Source organism: Antechinus flavipes, chromosome 2 (genome assembly GCF_016432865.1).
Source record: "Antechinus flavipes isolate AdamAnt ecotype Samford, QLD, Australia chromosome 2, AdamAnt_v2, whole genome shotgun sequence".
NCBI classification, from domain to species: Eukaryota; Metazoa; Chordata; class Mammalia; order Dasyuromorphia; family Dasyuridae; genus Antechinus; species Antechinus flavipes.
In genome coordinates, this window is record NC_067399.1 from 641,333,798 (window position 1) to 641,357,797 (window position 24,000).

The window sequence follows — 24,000 nt, forward strand, 5'->3', positions numbered from 1 at the left end:
TCCCGGGCCGTGGGAGGGCCCCAGGATGCGAGGAAGGCTGCGTCTGGGATGGGCTCCTCCCGAGCAGGGGCCCACACTCGGACCTGGGGGGCTCCAGACCGGCCACGATTCCATCCCTCGGGTACCAGGGGCCACAGACGCCCCCTCCCGGGCTGCTTCATCCGGCCCAGCCACTATCGGGGTCACTGAGGAGGGGGGGCCGCTGCCCGGGGTCCCCGCCGTCGGGGTCACTGAGGAGAGGGGGCCGCTGCCCGGGGTCCCCGCCGTCGGGGTCACTGAGGAGGGGGGGCCGCTGCCCGGGGTCCCCGCCGTCGGGGTCACTGAGGAGGGGGGGCCGCTGCCCGGGGTCCCCGCCGTCGGGGTCACTGAGGAGGGGGGGCCGCTGCCCGGGGTCCCCGCCATCGGGGTCACTGAGGAGAGGGGGCCGCTGCCCGGGGTCCCTGCCATCGGGGTCCCTGCCATCGGGGTCACTGAGGAGAGGGGGCCGCTGCCCGGGGTCCCCGCCGTCGGGGTCACTGAGGAGAGGGGGCCGCTGCCCGGGGTCCCCGCCGTCGGAGTCACTGAGGAGGGGGGGCCGCTGCCCGGGGTCCCCGCCGTCGGGGTCACTGAGGAGGGGGGGGCCGCTGCCCGGGGTCCCCGCCGTCGGGGTCACTGAGGAGGGGGGGCCGCTGCCCGGGGTCCCCGCCGTCGGGCTCACTTTGGGGAAGTGAGGAATGTCACAGGGAGTGAGCTCTCACCACAGGGAGCGCCAACGACCTGGTCAGTGTGACGGGGACTTGCCCAGGGTCTCCCAGCCAGGAGGTGGGAAGCGTCTGAGACCAGATCTAACTCAGCTCCTCCGGACCCCCAGGCTGCTGCGCTACCCACTGCGCCCCCGCTGCCCTGCACCAGGGGTTCTCAACCTGGGGCCATAACCTCGTTTTAGAAAAAATTTATAATTTTACTTCAATATAACAGATTTCCTTTTTGATGCTTCACATTTTTATGCTTTTAAAAAGACTGCTCTGAGAAGGGCCCCAGGGTTTCACCGGCCTGCCCAGGAGCCGGGACAGAGAACGGGCCTCTAGCCCAGAGGGGATGGGGGCGGTTAAGGCTGGTTTTGTTTCCAGGAGGAGCCAGGCCCGGGTGATGGAGGACAGGAGCGGAAGCCTGACGCCAGTGCGGCTCTGGGGGAGGGGGAGGGCCCAGGGGCCTCCACCCCCCACAAGGCCTTCGATGTGATCCTCCTCCAAGAAGAGCTGGCCATCATCAAAGAGGTAACGGGTCTGGCCCCTCTTCCTGGGCCTCCTCGGAGCGGGGCTTCCCGAGAACTCGGCCGGAGTCCCAGAGCCTCTGGACCAGAGCAGGCGCCGAGCAGCTGACCCGGTGCTCTCACGGGGCAGGCAGAGACCGGCGTGGGGGGCAGCTGTGGATGCTCCCCCAGATCTCCCGGAGAGTGACTGGCGAAGGCTCCCTGTGCAGACCCGGAGTCCCGGGAGCCTGCCCAGGGACTCGCTGAGCGCCATTAGTGTCGGGAGGAGACGGGAACTTCCCGGCCCGATCCCAGCACCCTCCGCCTGTCCCCCGACGTCTCCCATAAGAAAGCAGCAGCAGTGATAACCCTGCCCCAAAGCCCTCTTCCAGGGCCCCGCCCCGCGAGGGAGGGACGGGGGTGGGAAGGCCGCGCTGCCCAGGGCCCGCTCCGGCCGCTCCCGCGGGGGAGGGACGGGGGTGGGAAGGCCGCGCTGCCCAGGGCCCGCTCGGGCCGCTCCCGCGGGGGAGGGACGGGGGTGGGAAGGCCGCGCTGCCCAGGGCCCGCTCCGGCCGCTCCCACGGGGGAGGGACTCGGGTGGGAAGGCCGCGCTGCCCAGGGCGCTCCGGCGGCTCCCGCGGAGGAGGGACGGGGAGTGGGAAGGCCGCGCTGCCCAGGGCGCTCCGGCCGCTCCCGCGGGGGAGGGACGGGGGTGGGAAGGCCGCGCTGCCCAGGGCCCGCTCGGGCCGCTCCCGCGGGGGAGGGACGGGGGTGGGAAGGCCGCGCTGCCCAGGGCCCGCTCGGGCCGCTCCCGCGGGGGAGGGACTCGGGTGGGAAGGCCGCGCTGCCCAGGGCCCGTTCCGGCCGCTCCCGCGGGGGAGGGACGGGGGTGGGAAGGCCCCGCTGCCCAGGGCACTCCGGCGGCTCCCGCGGAGGAGGGACGGGGAGTGGGAAGGCCGCGCTGCCCAGGGCCCGCTCGGGCCGCTCCCACGGGGGAGGGACGGGGAGTGGGAAGGCCGCGCTGCCCAGGGCCCGTTCCGGCCGCTCCCACGGGGGAGGGACGGGGAGTGGGAAGGCCGCGCTGCCCAGGGCGCTCCGGCCGCTCCCGCGGGGGTAGGAATGACTTTGCCCCTCTCGTCCCCGAAGCCGCCAGGCCCGGTGTTGGGGTGGGATCGGGGAGAGGCGGGGGACGCAGGGGACGGTGACCGCCGCTCTGGGATGTCACCCCTAGGAGAACGAGCAGCTCTCCTCGGAGCTGAGCCAGAGCCGCCGGCGCCTGAGGACCTGCCTGGACCAGCTCCACCAGCTGCAGGCAGAGAAGCGGCTCTCCCACAGCTGGGCCCAGGTCGTGGAGAGCGAGCGAGCCCAGCTGGGGGGAGAGAACCTGGCCCTGCTCGCGGTGTTCCGGGGCCCCGGGGGCAGCGCCGAGCTCAGGCCGGCTTCCTGGCAGAACGGCGCGTGCAGGAGGTAAGGGCCTCCTTCCCTCCGGGGGCTCAGAGCCCTGTGTCGGACTGCTCCGAGCCTCGTTATCTGGTTCCGTCAGAAAGCGCCCCCCTTACCCAGAGGGCCCCGCCGGCTGCCGGGCGGCCATGGCGGGCGCAGGGTCCGATCTGTGCCTCCTGACCGGGAGTCCGCTTCCCGAAGCTCTTGGGGGCCGCCAGTGGCCGAGCTGTTGGCCCGTTTAGCAGAGGGCTGTTTGTTTAACGCTACCCCAATCACGGCCGGCAGATCTGTTTTAAAGGGATCCCCGGAGGAGACGTGGCGGGGCTCAGCCCCACCTCAGATGCCCAGGGTGGGGAGGGGGTAATTCAGGCAAGCCTCGGCCACCAGTAGTCGGGGGAAAGGGCTCAGTCCTTCCAGGTGGGGGCGGCTTCAGAAAGGGGCAAACGGGAGCTGAGATGGAGATGGAGCAGGCCCAGGGTATGAGGTGGGTCTAGGGGACCCCCCACTTTCTTTCCCCAGATACCCTCAGTTCCAGAAGGGGCTGACAGCTCCCCAGCTGGGGCAAGCATGGGAAACTTCCTGCCCCAGGACCCACCGGGAGGTGGCTCAGTATTGGAAAGCACGCTGGCGCCAGGTGGCAAACGAGTTGAAATCCAAGGAGGAGGAACTGGAGGGGGTCCAGAGACAGAGGAGACGTGGGTCGTGCAAGGTGGGCTTGCCTCGGGCTCCCGCTGCGGCTCTCCCATCCAGCACCACTTTGCGAACTGCCCACATCTCTTTATGCTTTTATGTTTCCCACTGGGACTTGCTCCTTCCCTCCTGGGAATGTTCACCCCTCTACAATCATGCTCATACCATGAATTTGCCTAAAAGGGTCAACCCAATGTCCTTGGGGCCTTCCTCACTTTCTTAAAAAGAAATCCAAACAATCTATTCATATTTTAGTTTTAGATCCCCTTCATTTCCAAATGTAACGCTACCTCCACTCAGACATTCCTTGTAACAAAGAATAAAAAATGACCGAAAAAAAGAAAAAGGGAAAAAAGAAAACAAAAAAGTGGTTTAGCAAAATAAATCAACATATGAGCCCCACATCTGTATTCAGTATTCCCTATCTGTAGTCTCCCACTTCCCCAAGGAAGGGATGGAGATGCGTTTTCACCGGGCCAATGAGATCATCCCCCTTCTCATTTTTTCTTGACATCTCAAGGATAGTCATGGCACACACGAGCTTGGTTATAGATTTCTCCCCTCGTGTCATTGGTTCTTGGAGTAAGTCCTCACTAATAATGTGATACAATCAACTATCCCTAGCCTGGACCTCCACACTTCAACTGTTCAGAGACTTTAGCAGTCTAGACTCCAATGCCATGCAATACCCATGCGTATTTCTATATGCAAGAGAATACCCACTTTTTGGGGTTTAGTTTGGTTTTGTTGTTGTTTTGTTTTTGTTTTTGCTGAGGCAATTGGGGTTAAGTGGCTTGCCCCAGATCACATAGCTAGGATGGGTTAAGTGTCTGAGGTTAGATTTGAACTCAGGTCCACCTGACTTCAGGGATGCTGCCCTGTCCACTGCATCACCTAGCTGCCTCTTTTGGGCTTTTTTATGTTTTGTTTTTTATGAACACCCACCTTTGGGGACAGTACTCCCCACATAGGTAGTCCCACTGGCCATTGTTGCTCAGAAATCTACCCATTCTTATTTTCCAATTTCTTCTCTTTTCTTTCCCAGATCCCTTGGGTCCAAGAGCTTCTCACAGGTGAAGAGGAAGAGCTGGTTGACCCTATGGATAGGTAAGTGACTTCTGGACAGCAGTGACTGTCTGATAATCTTTGGCTCTCTAGGGAATGCTGGGAGGAAGACTTGGGAGCTGTTTGAGAGGAAGGCAGGTTCCATCAGGAACTCCTTCCATTACGCCTTCCATCAGGAAGGAGCAATCTCCCTGTTGATTTATGGGTCTCCATGAGTCTTAAGGACCATAATTGAAGGTAAAGGATCCAGAATAAAGGGAAGAAGAAAAAAGAGAGAAAGAAAAGCTTAATGTGTGAAGCTAATAGTATCTTTCCTTCAGGGCAAAGGAGACCAGTGAGCTGGGAGGAATGCAGCTGGTGAAGATATATCAGCGCCTTTCTTCTGGGGAAGTGAGAAAGGGCAATTCTGCCAGTCCTCCTCTGCCCTCACACAGCCCCCTCCCCTGCTTCTTTCTCTCTTCTATTTTCTCCTTCTCTCTCATTGCCTTCCTCTAATCTCTGCTTCTTTTTCTGTCTTTGTTTGTGCCTCTCTGTCGCCCTCCAATTTTATTTCAGTTCTAACAACCCTCATTGAAGGAAAATCTTTCACTGTACCTATTTTTTTTTCCCTGAGGCAATTAGGCTTAAGTGACTTGCCCAGGGTCACACATCTAGGTCCTCCTGACTTGGGCTGGTGCTCTATAGCAGCCCCTATACTATTGGTTAAACCCTATTTTTCTGATTTTCTCTCTGACCAATATGTTCTTCTCTGTGTTGAGCAAATTTGTGTTGAGCATCTGACCCTTTCTTTTTTTTTTTTTTTAACATACTGTTTTATGGTTTTCTTTTTTTTTTTATAAAGTTTTTTATTTTCAAAATATATGCATGGATAATTTTTCAATGTTGACTCGATTTTCCCCTCCTTTCCTCTACTCCCTCCCCTAGATGGGAAGAAATCCAATATATGTTAAATATATATTATATATATATGTTAAATATATAATATATATAATTATGTGTAATTATATATAATATATAACATATATAATTATAATATATAAATATACATGTTAAATATATGTTAAACATGTTAAATCCAATATGTATAAACATATTTATACAATTCTCTTGCTGCACAAAAAAATCAGATCAATAAAAGAAAGTTAATGAGTAAGAAAATGAAATGCAAGTGAACAACAAGCATCTGATCCTTCTTGTGACATCCCCTTCCCCAAGAGTCTAAACCAGGGTTCCCACTATGGACCAGTGTTGGATGGCTTGAAGGGGTAGAGGGGGAGGGGGAGCCCCTTGGGGTCAGGATGGAGAAGGGAAGGCAGCCAGTAGAGGAGGAATCAGCTTCAACTTTTCCTACCTTCCTTCTGATTTCTCCCAGGATTCAAGTTCCCCAGCAGGGAAGATGGACTATCAGCAAGATCTCCAGTAAGTAGGACCTGGGGGATACGGTGAGAAGAAAGGGGAAGCTTGGGGAATTCACTGTGAACAAGGGCCCCAAAGAAGGCACAAGACACCTCAGAAGTGGGAAGGGGGAAATTCTCCCTCAGAAGCACAATCTCCAGTCGTATCACATTCAGGAACCTTATTCCCTCTTCTTCCTCACACTCTGTTCTATAATAGGAGCAAGTTGAAGGTTCTGGAGCAGGAAAATGCTCAGCTGGCTCTAGTGATCCAGAGGTGGAAGGTACAGCTCGGTTCTCCCTCCAGTTTCCTTTAGAGTTTGAAGGGAGCACTGTTTGGGGGGAGGTCTGGATGCTCTTGCCTAGCAAAGGAGCCCGGCCTGGTCCTGCCTGGCCAAGTAATTGGGGTCTGGCTCCGGGGCTCCAAAGACTGAGGATACCTCTCAGTCCCCCCCCCAATCCCAGAATCCCTGCACAGGGGGTGGCCAGGAGCGTCTGAGCCGCAGGCTTCTCTAATAGAAGAGGCCCCTGCTGGGAGGCAGGCCCCCTGGGTTCCGTACTGATTCAGCCACACACATGCTGTTTGACTGAAAGGACATCATCTCACCAATCTGGGCCTCAGTTTCCCAATTTGTAAAATGAGGAGGAGAGTCCCCATGGGTCTCCCTCACGGGAGCCCATAGGTGATAATGAAGTACAAAGCCCTCCTCGGGGGACCCCCCAGATCCAGAACATCCCGTTTCCTCGTCCTCCCCTATCCCGTCTCTCCAGTTTTCCTCTGCCATGATCCCATGCCAGTGGACATGCAGAGGCCAGGGCTGGGGTTCCTCCCTTTCTGGCTTAGGGGCACCCAGCCTCCTCAGCCTCTTGGGGCTCCATGATCTCAGCCCACCAGCCCCGCCACCTGACTGTCACTTCCCTTTACTTCTACCCTCAGCTGGACCAGGGCCCGATGCTTCAGATGGAGCTGGACGCCTGCAAGCAGCAATTAGAACTGGAACGAAACTTGTCCCTGTCCCTGCAGCACCAGCTTCGGGGCCTGCAAAGTGGGAGTGCCCCCCAGAGGACGGAGCCCCCACAGGCAGCGCCAGGTCCCGGACCGTGCCCCCCAGGGACCTTGAAGGGGGCAGAAGCGGAGCCCCAGTGGGACATGGTAAAAGCCCCTAGAGAGTGTCTGTGTCTGTGTGAAGGGCAGGGGCTCCTGGGGCAGGAATGGTGGCCCTCCCCTCCTCAGGAGATTCCTGAAGGTAATCTGTAATACCAGACCAGAAGAGAGGCCCCCTAAGCCTAGGATAGTGTCTGCCACACAGACTGCAGCCCCCTGAGCCCAGGACTGTGTCTGCCACACAGACTGAAGCCCCCTGAGCCTAGGACTGTGTCTGTCACACAGACTGAAGCCCCCTGAGCCTAGGACTGTGTCTGTCACACAGACTGAAGCCCCCTGAGCCTAGGACTGTGTCTGTCACACAGACTGAAGCCCCCTGAGCCTAGGACTGTGTCTGTCACACAGACTGAGCCTAGGACTGTGTCTGCCACACAGACTGAAGCCCCCTGAGCCTAGGACTGTGTCTGCCACACAGACTGAAGCCCCCTGAGCCTAGGACTGTGTCTGTCACACAGACTGAAGCCCCTGAGCCTAGGACTGTGTCTGTCACACAGACTGAAGCCCCCTGAGCCTAGGACTGTGTCTGCCACACAGACTGCAGCCCCCTGAGGGTAACTGGGTGTCTTTCCCGTTATTCCTGGAGCTCTCTGCCTTTCTTTCCCCCTTCTGGCACCCAGAATAGGGCTCATCCATGAGGGTTTCCGAATACCCCCTGATTCATGGAACCCCTAACTATATGACGTGGTGAAAGGAGAACGTGTTTGAGTCAGGAAGACCCCAAGTTCTGCCGTTCCTACTGATCCGCACTAAGCTGTGTGACCCTGGGCCAGACCCTCACTTCTCTGAGAACATTCTCTCGGCTTCTGAGGGACAGACCAGGGACTGCTCTGCAGTGGTGGAGGAAGTTTCCATACTAGGAATTCCCTTTAAACAGTTGAGATCACAGATCTAAACCAAGGAAGGAAAAGAAAAAACTATTGCAGCTTTTGTGGGGGGTAAGGGTCGGGCCGGTGCCTTGGGCTTCCCTCCCTTCGGGCCCTCCAGGGCAGGTTGTAGTCCCCGCTCAGTGCGGCCCGGGGGTCCCCCACCCAGCGACGCCCTTCTCTGTGTCCCCAGGCCACCGCGGAGCCTCAGAATCCCCTCCAGGGCCTCCCAGGGTCTCCCTCAGGAAGGTAAGCCTCCTCCTCCCTTTGCTCCGAGCTAGCCCCTCTCTCCGCCTTTGAGGGGACCCTTTGGCCACCCAGATAACCCCCATTTCTCCACCCTGGAAACCTCATCCTGGAGCCTTTGGGGCCGGGGCAAAGATGTGCGGGCAGGCAATGCGGGGGCCAGAGAGCCGGCCCCGACTTGGGAGGGCACGAGGGCACCCGGGGCTGAGGAGGGGATCATCCGCCTCTGCTTCGGGGGCCGTGGGAAACTGGAGGCTGCGCAGACAAAGGCGCCCAGGACGGCGAAAGAGCGTGTCCTGCATCGCCTGACCCCCGACAGGGGGCAGATCCTGCCCCTGGACTTGTCGCGTTGGGAGAATGGCTCCCACCCTCCGTTCCCCGTCCGAATGCGCTCCTGCCGCGTCCGCGGGAGGAACGGGGAGTGTTTAGCCTTTTCTCCGGGTCCCGCAGCGGGACAGCGCGGAACAAGGAGGACAAGTTGCAAAGAGGCTATTGGGGGCACGAAGCCGGGGCAATTTTCCTAAAAGCCAGAGCTACCCCAAGGCATAGGAAGGCGCAGGTGCCTCCTTGGCTGCCGAGGGCGGGGAGGGGCTGGATGACCAGGAGCCCGGCGCAGAGGGTTCTTGCTCAGGCCTGGACTAGACCGGACGGAGCCGAGAGAACTCTAGAAAATTCTGATTCTGGATTAAGAGTCACCTTCCAACTTCTTTTGGATACAAAACTCCATTCCCCCCCCCCCCTTCTGGCCCCACAGAGCTCGCGGGACTGCACTTGGATGCTCCGGGGCACACTCTTTGTTTCTCCGGCTTTCCCCTTTTTGGACCTCGGTTCCCTCATCGGCCGAACGGGGACAATAGCCTCTGCCCTAACTACCTCCCGGGAGTTTCTGGGAATCAAATGAAAGAGCTGAGAAAAACAATCAGAACCCCTGAGGGACACCTGCAAACAGTCCTAGCTCGGGGGCCGCTGCCCACCCCTCCTCCCGCCCCCAGACCCCGTGACAGCAGACTGACAGACGGGGAGCGGCCGCTCGCGCAGACGAGAGGACCAGTCATGGGAGGGGCGGGCTCCGCAGCCCGAGGACGCCTTTCTTTGTCCGTCCCGGGCCGCCGCTCTCGAGCCCCCCGGGCTCCCGGGCTCCCGAGCCCCGGTGTCGGGGCAGCTGAGGCAGCGCCCCTGGGGGTCACACCGGGAGAAGCACGCGCGTGCCCGGGAGAACCGCTACCACAGCGCCGGGCAGCCGCGCGCGGGGCCAGCCCCTCCCTTCCCAGCCCCCTCCGGCCATCTCCCGCTCTCCCCTCCCCCCAGCCAATGGGGAACGAACGGCCCTGCAGCGATTGTTCGGGTTGTGCGCGCTGCCCCGCGTCTCCGCCAGGGGGCAGGGCGGCACAGCGCAATGAGGTCTCTGGGGCAGGCGGGAGCCGGGGACGCCAGTGCGCGCTGCCCTCGGTCAGCCAACAAGCATTTATTAAACCCCACTGCGTGCCCGAGCGCTCCCAAGCCCCGCCTTCTCGCCGAAAAGCCCCAGGGGAGGTGGGGAAGTGCCCAGGGCCACGCGGCTCCTCCAGACCCGAGGTCTTCTCCTACAGCCGCGCCTCTTCCCGCGGGATCTGGGGACGTGGAGGTCGGGGCCGGAAAAACACGGGCCTGTTTGTCTTCCGTGCGCTGGGCCTTATGCCTTAAAACGGTGATTCTGAGAAAGGGTCCGTGGAGAGCCCCCCTCTTCCCCCCCTCCCCGCCCCGTCTCCCCCCACCCCTCTCCTCCCCCCCCGCCCCTCTCCTCCCCCCCCCCCCCGGTCTCTCCCCGCCCCTCTCCTCCCCCCCGTCTCCCCCCGCCCCTCTCCTCCCTCCCCGCCCCGTCTCCCCCCACCCCTCTCCTCCCCCCCTTCCCCCCCTCCCCCCCTCTCCTCCCCCCCCGCCCCGTCTCCCCCCCTTCCCCCCCTCCCCACCCCTCTCCTCCCCCCCCCCACCCCTCTCTTCCCCCCCTCCCCGCCCCGTTTCCCCCCGCCCCGTCTCCCCCCCTCCCCGTCTCCCCCCACCCCTCTCCTCCCCCCCGTCTCCCCCCGTCCCTCTCCTCCCCCCCCCCCCGCCCCGTCTCCCCCCCTCCCCCCTCCCCGCCCCTCTCCTCCCCCCCACCCCGTCTCCCCCCGCCCTTCTCCTCCCCCCGTTTCCCCCCGCCCCGTCTCCCCCCCTCCCCTCCCCTCTCCTCTCCTTACGGCCCGCAGCATTTACGGAGATGCTCCAAGGGAGGTCCGGCCCCGTTTTACGGATGGGAGAGATTAAATGGCGAATTACCTTTCCTAGTGGTCTTGAGGGGTCACCTGACAAGATGGGGGGCTGCGAGGGACCTCGGGGACCCCCTAGTCCGGCCCATCCCTGAACAAGAACGCCTCAGTGTCACGTCCGACAAGTCCTCCCCCGAGAAGCCATTCCGGCCGGCAGCCCCTTCCCCTGTGGGACTCCCCTGCATCTCTGGGGTTTTCTTCTTTTGTTTGCTAAAACCTCTGGCGCCCTTCCCTAAATCACAGTGTTAAACCCGTACAGTAAAACACACCGAGTTATTCAGAAACCAACCCAACTTTACAAAAGGCGCGCGGAGGTTAAGGAGCTCTGCTTAATTGCTGGGGAGTTTTCCTTGATAGCAAGTCTGAATCAGCCTCCTTGTAGCTTCTACTCATTGCTCCGTTTCCTCCTCTGTAAAAGGAGGCAGTTGAACCGAATGATTCTGAGCTTCCTTCGTTTTCCTGTTGCTCTTTAGTCATTTCGGGCCTGACTGTGATGTCTCTTGGATTTTCTTGGCAAAGACGCCCCAGCCGTTGGCCATTTCCTTCTCCGGCTCATTTTACACTTGGGGAAACTGAGGCAAGCAGGGAGAAGTGACCTGCCCAGAGTCTCACAGCTAGGAAGTGTCTGAGGCAGATTTGAACTTAGAAGATGGGGCTTCCTGAGCCCATGTCTTGCACTGCCCCACCTAGTGGACACCCCGCCTTTCTGCAGCACTCAGTGAGGCCATTGGCTCTCTCAGGGGATGAGCTCCGTGGGGGCCTCCTTCCCATTCCCTTCATTTGTGTCCCGGGTGTGTTGGGGAGATGGGGAAGAGCGGGTCACCCGGGTCACTCCCAGCTCGGATGCTGCCTCTGAATGCTCCGTGGGAGATGGCCACTCGGACCCCCCTCTCAGCCCCCAGGCGCCAGAGCTGCTTCAGCCATTTCCGGGAAATGCCCAGGGAGCCCAGGAAGCAGGAGCACCCATGCCCGCCTCAGAGGCAGACGCCTTAAGGCAGCAGCTGCAGAAGGAGGAAAGCTTGAGACGGGAGTGGGAGCAGAGACTGCAGAGCCTCAGCTCAGTAAGGGACCCCCCCCCCAGCCTCAGACCATGAGATTGGGACCCAGCCCCTAGTCTCTGAGCCCTGCCTCTGGAGATGGTTGGGGATGGAAGTCTGGGGGATGGAAGGTCTGGGAGATGGAAGGTCTGGGGGATGGAGTCTGAGGGATGGAAGGTCTGGGGGATGGAAGGTCTGGGGGATGGAGTCTGGGGGATGGAAGGTCTGGGGGATGGAAGTCTGGGGGATGGAAGGTCTGGGGGATGGAAGGTCTGGGGGATGGAAGGTCTGGGGGATGGAAGGTCTGGGGGATGGAAGGTCTGGGGGATGGAAGTCTGGGGGATGGAAGGTCTGGGGGATGGAAGTCTGGGGGATGGAAGGTCTGGGGGATGGAAGGTCTGGGGATGGAAGGTCTGGGGGATGGAAGGTCTGGGGATGGAAGTCTGGGGGATGGAAGGTCTGAGAGATGGAGTCTGGGGGATGGAAGTCTGGGGGATGGAAGTCTGGGGGATGGAAGGTCTGGGGGATGGAAGTCTGGGGGATGGAAGGTCTGAGAGATGGAGTCTGAGGGATGGAAGTCTGGGGGATGGAAGGTCTGGGGGATGGAAGTCTGGGGGATGGAAGTCTGGGGGATGGAAGGTCTGGGGGATGGAAGGTCTGAGGGATGGAAGTCTGGGGGATGGAAGTCTGAGAGATGGAAGTCTGGGGGATGAGTCTGGGGGCTGGAAGGTCTGGGGCTTGTGTCCTTTCCTGCCCTCCCCTCCCAGCCCAGCCCAGAACGTGAGGACTTCTTTGCAGGAGCTGCAGGAGCTGAAGCTGAGGAAGCCAGAGGAACACAAGGTAGGCTCTGGGATCCCAGAGGGGGCCGGTAAGATGGACCCTCCTCTGGGTCAGCCGGGCTCCAGGCTCCGACCTGCTGTGTCCATTTCCAGGTTTCTCCCCCCACGGCCCAGGACTCCGGACAGCAGGGGCTAGAGGTCACCGAGAGTCAGGTACTCCGACCCCCCCAGCACCGCCGGACCCAGGCTCTGGCCAGAGCCGGGCCTTCTCCCCGGGGAGCGGGTCTCCAGGGGGTTCCAGGCCTTGGGGAGGGCTGGAGGTGGGCGGGCCCGGGGGGGGGCAGTCAGGAAGGAGCTCAGGGAGCTACCGCAGGGGGTGAGCGACCTGATAGAATCAGCAAAACCTCGGTCCAGCCTGCCCCGGTTCTGGAACCCCGCCTGCCCTGCGCCTTCCTCAGGGCCTCCGGAGACAATTAGTGAAGAGGTTTTGGGGTCTCAGAGCTTGGGTCTGACTCCTGGTCTGGGAGAGCCAGGGCGCATCCCCCACATTCTCTCAGCTTTGACTTATTTCCTCATCCATAAAATGCGCCCATTTGTGCTTGAACGTTCCTCCCGGGGCCAAGGTGAGGACCTGTCCCCTTTCCCCCAAGTTCCCCCTGGGGACTGCTCCTCCTGCAGTGGGCACCCCTAGGCTCCTGGCCAGGGGCCGTCTTGGTTTCTGTCCTCTGAGCCAACAAGTAGTTCCAGGGGCCCCCAGGGAACCCGAGACAGTGGGAGATGAAGAGGGAGAGGGGCTGGAGATGCCCCCGGCCTTGTCCGTGGGGGAAGATCATAAAAATAAGAATATAAGAACCCCAGCCACGGCATTTACATCGTGCTTCAGCCACACTTTTTTGGGTCCTCATTATCTCCCTCATTTTATTTTTTATTTTTTTTCATAGCTTTTTATTTACAAGTTATATGCATGGGTGATTTTACAGCATTGACAATTGCCAAACCTTTGGTTCCAATTTTCCCCTCCTTCCCCCCACTCTCTCCCCCATGGCAGGATGACCAGTACATGTTAAACGTATTAGAGTATAAATTAGATACAAAATAAGTATACATGACCAAACCATTATTTTGCTGTACACAAAGAATCAGACTCTGAAATATTGTACAATTAGCCTGTGAGGGAAATCCAAGATGCAGATGGACAGAAATATAGGGATGGGGAATTCAATGTGATGGTTCTTAGTCATCTCCCAGAGGTCTTTCTCTGGCCGTAGCTGGTTCAGTTCATTACTGCTCCATTGGAACTGGTTTGGTTCATCTCATTGCTGAGGATGGCCATGCCCATCAGAATTGGTCATCATATAGTATTGTTATTGAAGTATATAATGATCTCCTGGTCCTGCTCATTTCACTCAGCATCAGTTCCTGTCAGTCTCTCCAGGTCTTTCTGAAATCCTCCTGCTGGTCATTCCTTACAGAACAATAATATTCCATAACGTTCATATACCCCAATATATTCAGCCATTCTCCAATTGATGGGCACCCACTCAGTTTCCAGTTTCTGGCCACTACACAGAGACCTCCCTCATTTTACAGGGGGGGTCACTGAGGGTCCACAAGCTAAGGGACTTTCCCGTGTCACACAGCAGTTAGGTGAAGGCGTCCCTGACTTCCAGCCCGGCTCAAAGGGTCCCCCAGAGTCTGTGGAGTCCGTGTTGGGAGGGCAGGGAAGTGCAAGGCAGGGGCCCTGCAGGGAGTGAGACCCAGCTGGGAGGAAGCAGGCCTCCTGGGGGAGAGCCCGAGGGTACGAGGGCTGGGGGGCGCAGGGGGAGTCTGGCCTCCATAGAGCGACACTGGGAGGGCCGCAGCGTGTCCATTTTACAGATGAGGAAAGTAAAGCACAAAGAGGAGAAGGGCCTTCCCTCACATGGAGGGCAGGGGTCATTTCTTCCACATTGGCCCCAGGTGTGGCAGGAAGTAGTCGTGGGGGCAAAGGGAGGTGGGCCTAAAGCTGAGGCACTCATTCCCCCCTTCCCCCCACCTCCTCCACCCCCGTCCGCCCTCCCCGCCTCCCTCTCTCCAGCTCCGGGAGAGCAGAAAGGAGAACCTCAGTCTGGAGCTGCTGGTGACCTCGCTGCGACAGAAGCTGGAGGAGAAGTAAGGAGCGGGACCGGGTCTCTGCGGGAGGAGGGAGGGGAGACCAGAAGAGATGGCTTCCCCCTCTGGCAGCGCACCGCGGCCTCCCCCTCCAGACCCTCTCCTTCCAGCCTCCGCGGGGGCCCTCACTGTCCCAGCAGGGCCGGCTCTCTGGGCCCTCGGGATCAGGAGCCAGTGGGAGGAGCTGCCCCTGCTCGGGCCCTCCCCGGCCTCCCCCTTCTAAAGATGGATGACGGGAGGCCCAGGGAGGCTGGAGACCCCGGCCTCAGCTTCCAGGGGTAGAGGGGCAGGGGCGAGCTCAGGCCCTCCCAGTCGAGGCTGATTCCCCTCACTCAGCACTAAACAACCCCGAATTTTTACGGACCCCCAGAGCACGGAAAGCAGCCCCCCCACTCTGCCCCCCACGGGCCTCCACGCCCCTGGGGCGCACGTGCACGGACCCAGACCCCCCCACAGCCCACAGACCCCCCCCCCCAGCCATTGCCAGCTTCATGTACACCTGAGGCTGGGAGGGCCCGGTCTCTCCGGAAGCACCAGGTGGAGAAGCAGCGTGGGAGGGAGGTGTCCGGGGCCGGGGAGCCGCCAGCCGCACCGGGGACCCCGGCTCTGGCCCCAGAGACTGGCGGGTCCAACGACTCAGCCCTTGCCCTCTTGGGAAGCTGCAGAACAGGCTTCGCCCTCTCCCTGCCCCCAAGGGCTCTCCAACTCGTGGGGAAGGAACGGGCATTTCCCAGCCAAGTTGGCAGTCCCGAGTGCTCCTGGGAGGCACAGGGTGCCAGCAGGAGGAAGAACTGTCCGCGTTCCCCGGACCCAGAACCGGCTCTGGCAGCTTTGCCCACACTGGCCCCAGGGTCACGCAGCTGGCACCCATGGCAGCGGGGGGGGCTCCCCTCCTCCTTTCCCACCGTGGCCCAGACTTCTCAGTTTCCCAGGCCCGACCTCCCACCCCCCCCCCCCCAGTGCTCCTGGGCCTGGGCAGCCTTTTTCCCGGGAGCTCTGGTAGCCCAGGAGTCAGCGCAGCTTCCCCGAGAGCCAGCTTCTCCTGGGCCCTGCAGTCCCCGCAGACCGACCCCGAACCCTGGCCCTTCTCTCCCGGCCCGCCGGCTGTCCGAGGCAGACCCTCCTTCCCCCGTCCCTTCCCCTGGATGGCAGGATGACGAGTAAAGTCGAGGCCAGTTAAGGGACTGATGAGCGGCTGCCCCGGGACAGCCTGGCCCCGGGTGGGGTCGCTCTGGGGGGGGGGGGGGGGTCCGATCGGCCAAGGCCTGCCGGGGACGCTCTCCAAGGCTCACAGCCTGGCCCGACAATGAGGGCCGCTTGTTCCTGGCTACTCTGGTTCCCAGTCAGAGACTCCGAGGCCGGGAGCCCCGGGAGCCCCGAGACTGTACACGAAAATCTGTGTCCACAGGGAGCGGGCCCTGAAGGAGCTCCTGAGCCCCGGGGCCTCTGAGCATGGCGAGACAGAGCTGACGCCCTCCGCCCTGCTCAAGGTAGTGCAAGGACCGGAGCATGGGGAGGGAGCAGGGCCCGGGCCTGGAGGGAGGGGGGTGAGGGGCCTGGAGGGAGGGGAGGGGGCCTGGAGGGAGGGGGGTGGGGGGCCTGCAGGGATGGGGGTGGGGGGCCTGGAGGGAGGGGAGTGGGGGGCCTGGAGGGAGGGGGGTGGGGGGCCTGGAGGGAGGGGAGTGGGGGGCCTGGAGGGAGGGGGGTGGGGGCCTGGAGGGAGGGGGGGGGGGGCCTGGAGGGAGGGGAGTGGGGGGCCTGGAGGGAGGGGAGTGGGGGGCCTGGAGGGAGGGGGGTGGGGGGCCTGGAAGGAGGGGAGTGGGGGGCCTGGAGGGAGGGGGGTGGGGGGCCTGGAGGGAGGGGAGTGGGGGGCCTGGAGGGAGGGGGGTGGGAGGACTGGCCTAAGGGCCAGGAGTCAGACAGGGATGAAGGCCCTAACCAGGTGAAAGAGGGGGATTTTCAGAAAGATTCTTTATTCAGAAAGCTCAAATTCACGAGTTACTGACAAACTGACCCAAAGCGGCCCTGATGGGACAATGGGAACGTCCTCTCTAGAAGCTGCCTCCTCACTCCCGGTCCGGCGTCAGCCTGAGGAGGGGGCCCCAGGCCGGCTGGGAGGGCGTCCCCCAGGGCCACTGCTCTCACTGCAACGCCTTCTTGGAACAACTGCGCAAAGTGCTTCAGGGTAAGTCCCCCTCGGCCTCCGCCGAGCCTGGTGGGAACGGGTCCCACGGAACCGGAGAAGCTGGACCCGGAAAGGGCAGGCCGCTTTTTAAAGGGCTGAGACTTGTCTAAGCCGGCTCCGAAAGGTGGGCCCCGAGGGGGAGGAGCCTGGCTCCGGAGCTGCTGCTGGGCCCCAGACCCCCGCCTCCCTCTCCCCATCCTCCCCCCGAGATAACTGGGGACGCCCGCTTCTCTGGGGTGTCTTCAGGGCCTCTTCCCTGGGCTGAGTCTCCCCCGGGGTGTCAGGGCCAGTGATGAGGGGGGGGAGCTTCCAGCTTTGGGCCCTGGGCTGCCTTCAGGTTGGGAACCATCTTCAAAACCATCAGAGGAGAAGCCGCAGCCGCTGAGGCAGCTGCAGAAAGTCCCGGAGGTGAGTGAGCCCGGCTCTTCCCCCGCCCGCTTCCCTCCATTTCCCAGGCTCCCCTCCCAGACCAAGGAAGGTCTCACTTTACCCCCCAGGGTGGTGACCCCGCCCCTGGCCCACGGGGCTTCTCCCGCCCCCTCCCCAAGAGGGATCCCTGTAGAGCAATAGCCAGAGCATCAGTGGCCTCGCAATGACCGTGAGCGGTTCCCCTGCATCCTCCTCCTCACGCAGCCCCGTGGGGGCGGTCCTGTCACGCCCATTTCACAGATGAGAACACTGAGGCTGAGGAGTTAAATGTCTTACCCCAGAACACAGTCAGCCCGGTCTGAGGGCCCCCCTCTCACCACCCAGTTGCCTCCTGGGACCATGGGCGGGTCATTTCGTTAGCCTCGTTTCCTCATCCGTATAATGAGGGGGTGGGAGAGACTCGTGGCCCCCGGGGATTCTCCCAGCTCTCAGTCTGTGCCCCTGCATCCCAGGGCCCCCACAAGCATGTCCCCAAGGGGGCCCGAGCTCCCCGGAGCGACCTGAAGGACGTGGAGCGGGTGAGACAGCAGCACCGGCTGGTGACTGAGGAGGTAGGGGCGGTGGCGGGGCTGGGGGGCTTTGTCTGGGAGAGACTGCCGGCCTGGCCCGCCTGGCCCTTCCAAGGCTCACGCATCCTGGGTCCCCTCTCCAGGAGCCCGTCGGTGCCTGCAGCGCCTCCATTAGAGCTTACCCTGCTCCGCTCAGCCTTGCCCTTGCAGGCCCTGAGGGCCCCTCCGGCCTCCCAGGGCCTCCCTGGCCGTGCTGGGCTGAAAGATAGCCGGCCCAGGAAAGATTAGGAGGGCGGGTCTCCCCCGCTTCCAGAAAGGAAAGCGGATCTCCAGTCGCTCTGCAGGGGGCCGACGGAGGGGACGCGGTGGCCCCTGGCCTGGGGGGGGGGGCCGGCCCCCTCACTCTCTCCCCTCACAACCAGCTGCAGGATCTGTTCGGTGAGAGGCGGGAGAGGACCGTCAGGGCTGCCCAGCCCCCCAGGGAGTGGCCAGAAGGAAGCTCTGGGGACCCGGGGGCCAAGAAGCCCCCGGCGGAGCAGGTAAGAGCCGGTTACTCCCCCCAAGCCCCCGGCCCCCAACCCCAGCCAGTCCCCGGCACTGCCGCACTCCTCCTGGAGGCTGTTCCCACCCCTGCTCCCGGGTCTGAGACCCCAGACCCACTGGGTTGGCTTGGGGAGGGGGGGAACCTGTCCCAAGGCACCCAGAAAGCCAAGTTATAATGCAGTTTGGGGCAACAAGATGGTCATTGGCTACAAAGGGGATTTGGGGCAAAAAGGGACCTTACGGAGGATTGGGTCCGTCCCTGACACGAGGCGGGTGAGACGCAGATACCCGGACTGGGGAAATGGCGGAGCACGGGCCGGGCTCCATGGCGACTGAACCAAGGGCTCCCACCAGCAGCCCCAGGAGGGATCCCATTTTATGGGCAGGGAAACGAGCCCAGAGTGACCAGGTGGCTCCCGGTCACACGGCTGGCTGGGCCCCAAACCCTGCTCGGCCGTCGGGTGGCCGGGGACAAGTCCTGGAACTCGCGGGGTCCCCGTTCGCCTGCTGCGAGAGGGTTGGACCAGAGGCCTCCCGGGTGGCTTCCTGCCGTCCCTGGGTCCACACCCACTGTTCCCCGCTGCTTCTCTCAGCAGCAGAGCTAGGAGGAAAGTCTGGAGCAGAGAGGGGGTGGGCTGTTGTTTGGAAACCCCCTTTCCTCTATAGACTGTCCCTGGAACACTTTCTGCCCATAGAGTGGGGACCTTCACAGCAGGATCAGCCCGGGGAGCAGCCGAGGGCTGGAACCATCTCCTACCGAGAGGTGCCCAGAAAGGGGGCCCCCAGGGGCAGAGCAGGGGGACCCCCAGAGGGTCCTGCCCCCACACGGCTGTCCAGCCCGCAGTGGGGGGGCAGCTGCTCATTTATTAAACACCTACTATGTGTCGGACACTATGCTAAGGGACACAAAGTGGCAAAAGTCAGTCCTGGTCTCAAGAGGGAAACAAGAGGCAAACACATTTATATGAACAAGATGGACAAACTAAATAGGAGAGTTAAGGGAGGGAAGCCCGAAGAATCAGCAGGCTCTGGGAAAGGCTTCCTGTAGAAGGTGGGATTTGGGTTGGGATGTGAAGGAAGCAGAAGAGAGCGCGTTCCGGGCCTGGGGGAGGACAGGGCCAAGGGCTAGAGACCGTGTTCTGTCCCTAGGACAGCCAGGAGCCGGTGACACTGGTTGGGGACCAAGGCGCGAGAAGTCTGGAAGGGGAGAAGGGAGGTCTGAATGCCAGAGAGAGGCTGTATTTGGTCCTGGAGGCCACAGGGGAGTGACATGGTCGCGCCGGTGTTTAGGAAAATCCTTTTGGTGGCTGAGTGGATCAGAGGGAAGAGACTCAGGCAGGTAGACCCACCAGCAGCCGCTGTAGTGGTCCAGGCCTGAGTGATGAGGGTCTGCACTAGTGAAGAGCCTTGGCAAGGACTCGCTATGGGGGAGTGAGAAATAGTGCTCATCCTGGGCTGGACAGATGTGTGGGGGCAGGGCCCCCTGGGGGGTCTCCCTGCTCTGCCCCTGGGGGCCCCCCTTTTTGGGCACCTCTCAGTAGGAGATGGTTCCAGCCCTCGGCTTCTCCCTGGGCTGATCCTGCTGTGAAGGTCCCCGCTCTATGGGCAGAAGGACGGTCTATAGAGAAAGGGGGTCTCCAAATAAGAGATGCCAGAAGTTCTATCCAACGTTGAGCTTCTGGGAGGCAGGAAATGATGGTGTGTAGAAGGCCGCCTTATGACCCAGCCACCTGGAAAATAGATCCAGAGGAGACGATTTAAAAATTATCGGCCTACCTGAAAGCCAGGACCAAAAACAGGCTGGAGAGCCTTCTACAGGAATTAAGGGAAACCGCCCCAATATTCTACAAACTGAGGGGAAAACACTCACTGAAAGAATCCACTGATCACCTCCGGAAAGAGATCCCACAAGGAAAACCCCAAGGAACATTATTGTGAAACACTAGACGTCCTCATACCATAGAGCGGTGGGAGCGGGATGGGAAGGGGGACTTCTGACCGAATTGATCAGTGAGAGCACATAGCAAGAAACTAAGCCTTCAGCTCCGAAGGTCCCCTGGGAAGCTGAGATTTGGGGGGCACCTCTTTCTCTGCTCCTTGATTTTCCCTTCCCTCCCCCCAGGCCACCAGGACTGTTCTGTGTCTCCCTCCCTCATCAGAACCTCCAGGGGCTCTCTGGGATCCATCTCCCACCCGGGGCAGGGGAAGGGATTTTCAACCTCTTTTATGTCATGGACTCTGGGGAAGCCTATTGTGACTCCTTCTCAGAATTAGGGCTTTAAATGTATTAAATAAAACACATGGAGTTACAGAGGAAACGAATTATATTGAAATAGGTATAAAAACTTTGTTTTTAAGTTCATGGACTCTGGGTTAAGAACCCTTCACTCAGATGTTCTTGTCTCTGTGTTCCTTCCTCAGAGCCTCAGCTCTCACCTTGGGGTGAAGCAGTCTCAGGTCCCCGGGGGTGGGGAGAAGGGGATGGGGATGGGGAGCTGGGGCTTCCCTAGAATCTCAACGCATGGCTAGCCCTGCTTGGTGACATTCCTGCTCCCATTCTCTCTGCAGGTAAACTGAGGTTCCGCTGGCAAACCCAGGAGCCTGATGCTGCAGAAAGGGCTCAGTCTGACTCTACCACCTCCAAGACAGACCAGACCAGCTGGCCAAAGATCCTTGTTTCTGAGCGGTTTTTCCTTCCCCAAGTGGAGGGATCTTACTGGAGTGGAACTGGCAGACCACAGCCGGGACTTGGTCAGGAGTCTGGCCTGGGGTTCCAAGTCACTTTGGTTTCCAGAACTCCAGGGTCTTCTTCAGAAATGGTCCAAGGATGCTTTGCCTGCAGCCCCAAGACTTTTTCCCTTGAAAATCCCCATGAACATAACAGTACCTGTTTGCACATCATCTTATATTTACTAAGCACTTTCTTCACTGCAGCTGAGGGGAGAGAACATCCCTATTTTACAGATAAGGAAACTGAGGCAGAGGGAAGTGATTCAGCAAGGGTCACACAACTAGTAAGTGTCTGAGGCAGGACTGGAGCCCAGGTGGTCTGACCCCAGGCCAGAGCTCTTTCCACGACTCCATGCTGCTTTCTAAAGTTTTCTGATTCCTCATCCCTGCTCAAGGATCATAGAAAATAAGTTAAGAGCTGCAAGGGAGGGTCCTCTGCAAGACCCACCCCCTCATTTTTAACTGAGAAAGCTGAGGTGTCACAGGGTCAGTGACTGGTGCAAGGTCTCCTGAGTGACAAGTGGAAGGGGCAGTCAAGTCAACTTTCTACTACCAGCAACTGATCAAGAAGCAATCAGGAAGCATCTGCCCTGGAGAGTCTTCCATCCCAGGGGGGAGAGGACAGATCCCCGATCAGAGCCCCTTCTCCATCCTTGGGCCTGCTTGGACCCACTGGGTCCCCTCTTCTGCTGACGCTGGGACAAGATGGCCCTTTTCTTTCCTTAAGCTATCCCAACCACATGGACTTCCCAAGGAAAAAGAGATGATCCTTCCAGAGAACCCTTCAGAGTCAGCAGAATGGGAGGATTCAGCTGATCCCCATGAGGAAATCTTGTCCTCAATAGCTACAATGATGGAAGTGGGAAGCAGTCCCCAAAGGAAACAAGGGGATGCTGGGAGTTAGGGGCAAAGGAGTCTCTGGAAGAGAGAAAAGCTGGGAAAAAACACTTCCCCCTTCCTCTGCAGAGGAGGGGGACGCTGGGAGTGGGAGTGGGGAAACTGCCAATTTGGGTTTCCAAATAGAGTAATGCACCCCCGAAGTGCCAGGGAAGTTAGCAACTATGGCTCCCTTCATAGACATTCAAGGGTTTGGCAGAGCCCTGATTACCTGCTACCTTGGGGAAGGGGTTCGGGCATGAATAGAAGTGAGGAGAGGTGGTACTCGGGCAGTGAGAAACTCTCTGGCCAAGATGGGGTGGAATGAGTCCTGTGGAGAAGATTGCCATCTTCCAGATTTGTCCAGGCTGTCCTCCTCAAGGTGCAGTCCCAAGGAATGGAGATTCATTTGTCCCCCCACCCTCCTCTATCCTTTCTTCCTGACATCTCTTCTTCCTCCACCCTAATAATAATATTATGCTTTCATTTTACGTTATGCTAATAAATAATGCTAATAGTTAGCATTTATATAGCACCTCAAGATTTACAATGTGCTTTGCAAACATCATCTCATTTTATCCTTGCAACCACTTCGGCAGAATGGCACTATAACCATTCCCATTTTTACAGAGATTGTAAGAGAAGCAATTAGAGATTAAATAATTTATCCAAAGTCACACAGCAACTAACTAGTGTCCGAGATCGCATTTCAATTTCTGTCTTGTGACTTCGGGGCCAATGCTCTATCCATTGCCCCTCTTACCAGCCCAAGATTTTTTTGGAGACCAACATCTCCTCTCTGTCTCCCTCCACCAACCTCTCTGGCTATCTTCCACTCTGAGAGGACGGAGAAAGCTTGAAAGAAATCTGGTCTCTGGAATCACAGTGTACCAGAATTGGCCAATCGGTCCCCAAAAAACTCCTCCCCACAACCTCAGCCTGCAAAATTCCCTAGTGGGGCCCAAACTTTAAATTTAAATGTAATTAAAATTTATTAAATTGTAAGATTAAAACGTGATTGAGAAATGTGTAACAAAATAAATCGGAAAACAATATAGCAGAGATACCGTTGATTTATGGTTGACTAAGTCAATCTGCAGATTGGCAAGGATCTATTTCCAGCTCAGATTGACGCCATCTCAGGTTAGACAAGGAGCCAGTCTATCTGCAAATCCCCAGTGATGGGGAAAGGCCTTTCCTCTGGAGGCAGCCCATTCCACTTTGGAACGCTCTGCGGGTAAGGAAGTTTTCCTAGGAGATGAGTTCGAATCTGCCTGTTGGCACATCCTATCCACAAAGCCTAATGGTACCCTTTGGGTGATGGGGAGAAGCCGCTCCCTTTTCCATTCCTCCAAATATTGTACTGAAGGTCAGGAGGATGGAGGATTCACTGAAGGAAGGAGACTGGCTGTTTAACCTGGAGAAGTGAAGGTAGAAGGAAACAAGATAATGTCTGCATGGGGTATGGAAAGTTAATAGGGATCGACTAGTTCACATTTTAAGATTTTTGAAGTGGTTTTAGATTTACAATTATTTAGTCAGTCAACAAGCATTTAATAACCACTTACAATGTGCCAGTCACTATGCTAAATTCTGGGGGTAAGAAGAAAGGCAGAAACATGGTCCCTGCCCTCAAGGAGCTTACAGTCTAACGCCGAAACACCCTAAGTTGTTTTGTACCTAAGTGCAAAGCCGCACAGAGGAGACTCTGGTGGTCTGTCCTTCCTTCTAGAAGAGGACCGTGACAGCAGGGAGGGGCTGCCAGGTGAGAGGGGCTGGGCCGGGTCACCTGCCTCACTCTCCCCTCCAGAATCCTCTGGGTCCAGTGGCCAGACTAGATGGGGACAGCTGGAGACGGTCCTGGACGCTCGGGCTTTTGAAGCTCAGGTCTTTAACAGATCTCACTTTGAGGCAATGCTCATCCAAGGGTTAAGGCTTGGTAAGAAATGAGGGAGAGGATGGTCTCCAGATGGAAGTAGGGCAAAGGAAGGGGAGGAGATAGAAGCACAGGGACCCAGAAGGGCGTTTTGTGGAAGGAGGGGTTTATAAGGGTGTTAAGTTCTATCTCATCATTTACATAGAGTTTTCCCCACAATCAGTAAAGTAGGGGAAATGCCCAGCTTCTTAGCCCTCTGGTCCAAAGAGTAGATGATAGCCTGTCAATTCTGAAGGGTTTATATGTGCCTAGGACTGTGTCTCAACATTCATTTTCCCCCTGCGTCCTCAGTTCCAGTGAGATAGGCAAAGCAGGGAAGGAAATAATAATCCCATTAAACAGGCGAAACAATTGAGGCGCGATCAGAAGCTCAAAGGAGCCCTTCCTAATCTGTCCTTTATCCCTGGACACTTCTGCCAGCCCCTTCTGCCCGAAGGCTTTCT

At 59.0% G+C, this 24,000-nt stretch overlaps 2 protein-coding genes across 2 annotated transcripts; one reads left to right on the forward strand and one right to left on the reverse strand.

Moving 5' to 3' along the window:
* Nucleotides 1-157: 157 nt before the first annotated feature.
* On the reverse strand, nt 158-4,352 carry LOC127546972 (collagen alpha-1(III) chain-like). Its single transcript, XM_051973843.1, has 4 exons — nt 4,310-4,352; nt 2,791-2,961; nt 1,037-2,674; nt 158-696 (listed from the first exon to the last, which is right to left on the reverse strand). Exons 1-4 carry the CDS (start codon nt 4,350-4,352, stop codon nt 158-160), a joined length of 2,391 nt encoding a protein of 796 aa, XP_051829803.1.
* Nucleotides 2,327-22,639, forward strand: LOC127551982 (uncharacterized). The gene is made up of 18 exons (XM_051982248.1): nt 2,327-2,698; nt 3,194-3,383; nt 4,410-4,471; nt 4,750-4,819; nt 5,802-5,848; nt 6,044-6,107; nt 6,761-6,976; nt 8,045-8,100; nt 11,278-11,443; nt 12,218-12,259; nt 12,352-12,411; nt 14,276-14,349; nt 15,758-15,839; nt 16,405-16,534; nt 16,872-16,942; nt 17,416-17,514; nt 17,895-18,011; nt 20,584-22,639. The coding sequence occupies exons 3-18, from the start codon at nt 4,464-4,466 to the stop codon at nt 20,590-20,592; spliced, it is 1,311 nt and encodes a 436-aa protein (XP_051838208.1). The 5' UTR covers nt 2,327-2,698; nt 3,194-3,383; nt 4,410-4,463; the 3' UTR covers nt 20,593-22,639.
* The last annotated feature ends 1,361 nt before the right edge of the window (nt 22,640-24,000 follow it).

Coding starts and splice junctions, on each gene's coding strand:
- LOC127551982 (XM_051982248.1), top strand. Junction 4,820..5,801: donor AGCGCCTTTCTTCTGGGGAA/GTGAGAAAGGGC, acceptor GATTTCTCCCAG/GATTCAAGTTCCCCAGCAGG. Junction 11,444..12,217: donor GACTGCAGAGCCTCAGCTCA/GTAAGGGACCCC, acceptor ACTTCTTTGCAG/GAGCTGCAGGAGCTGAAGCT.
- LOC127546972 (XM_051973843.1), bottom strand. CDS start 4,352: ATGGCCAGTGGGACTACCTATGTGGGGAGTACTGTCCCCAAAG. Junction 2,675..2,790: donor CAGCCGGCGGGGCCCTCTGG/GTAAGGGGGGCG, acceptor CCGTTCTGCCAG/GAAGCCGGCCTGAGCTCGGC. Junction 697..1,036: donor TTCTCTGTCCCGGCTCCTGG/GCAGGCCGGTGA, acceptor ACTTCCCCAAAG/TGAGCCCGACGGCGGGGACC.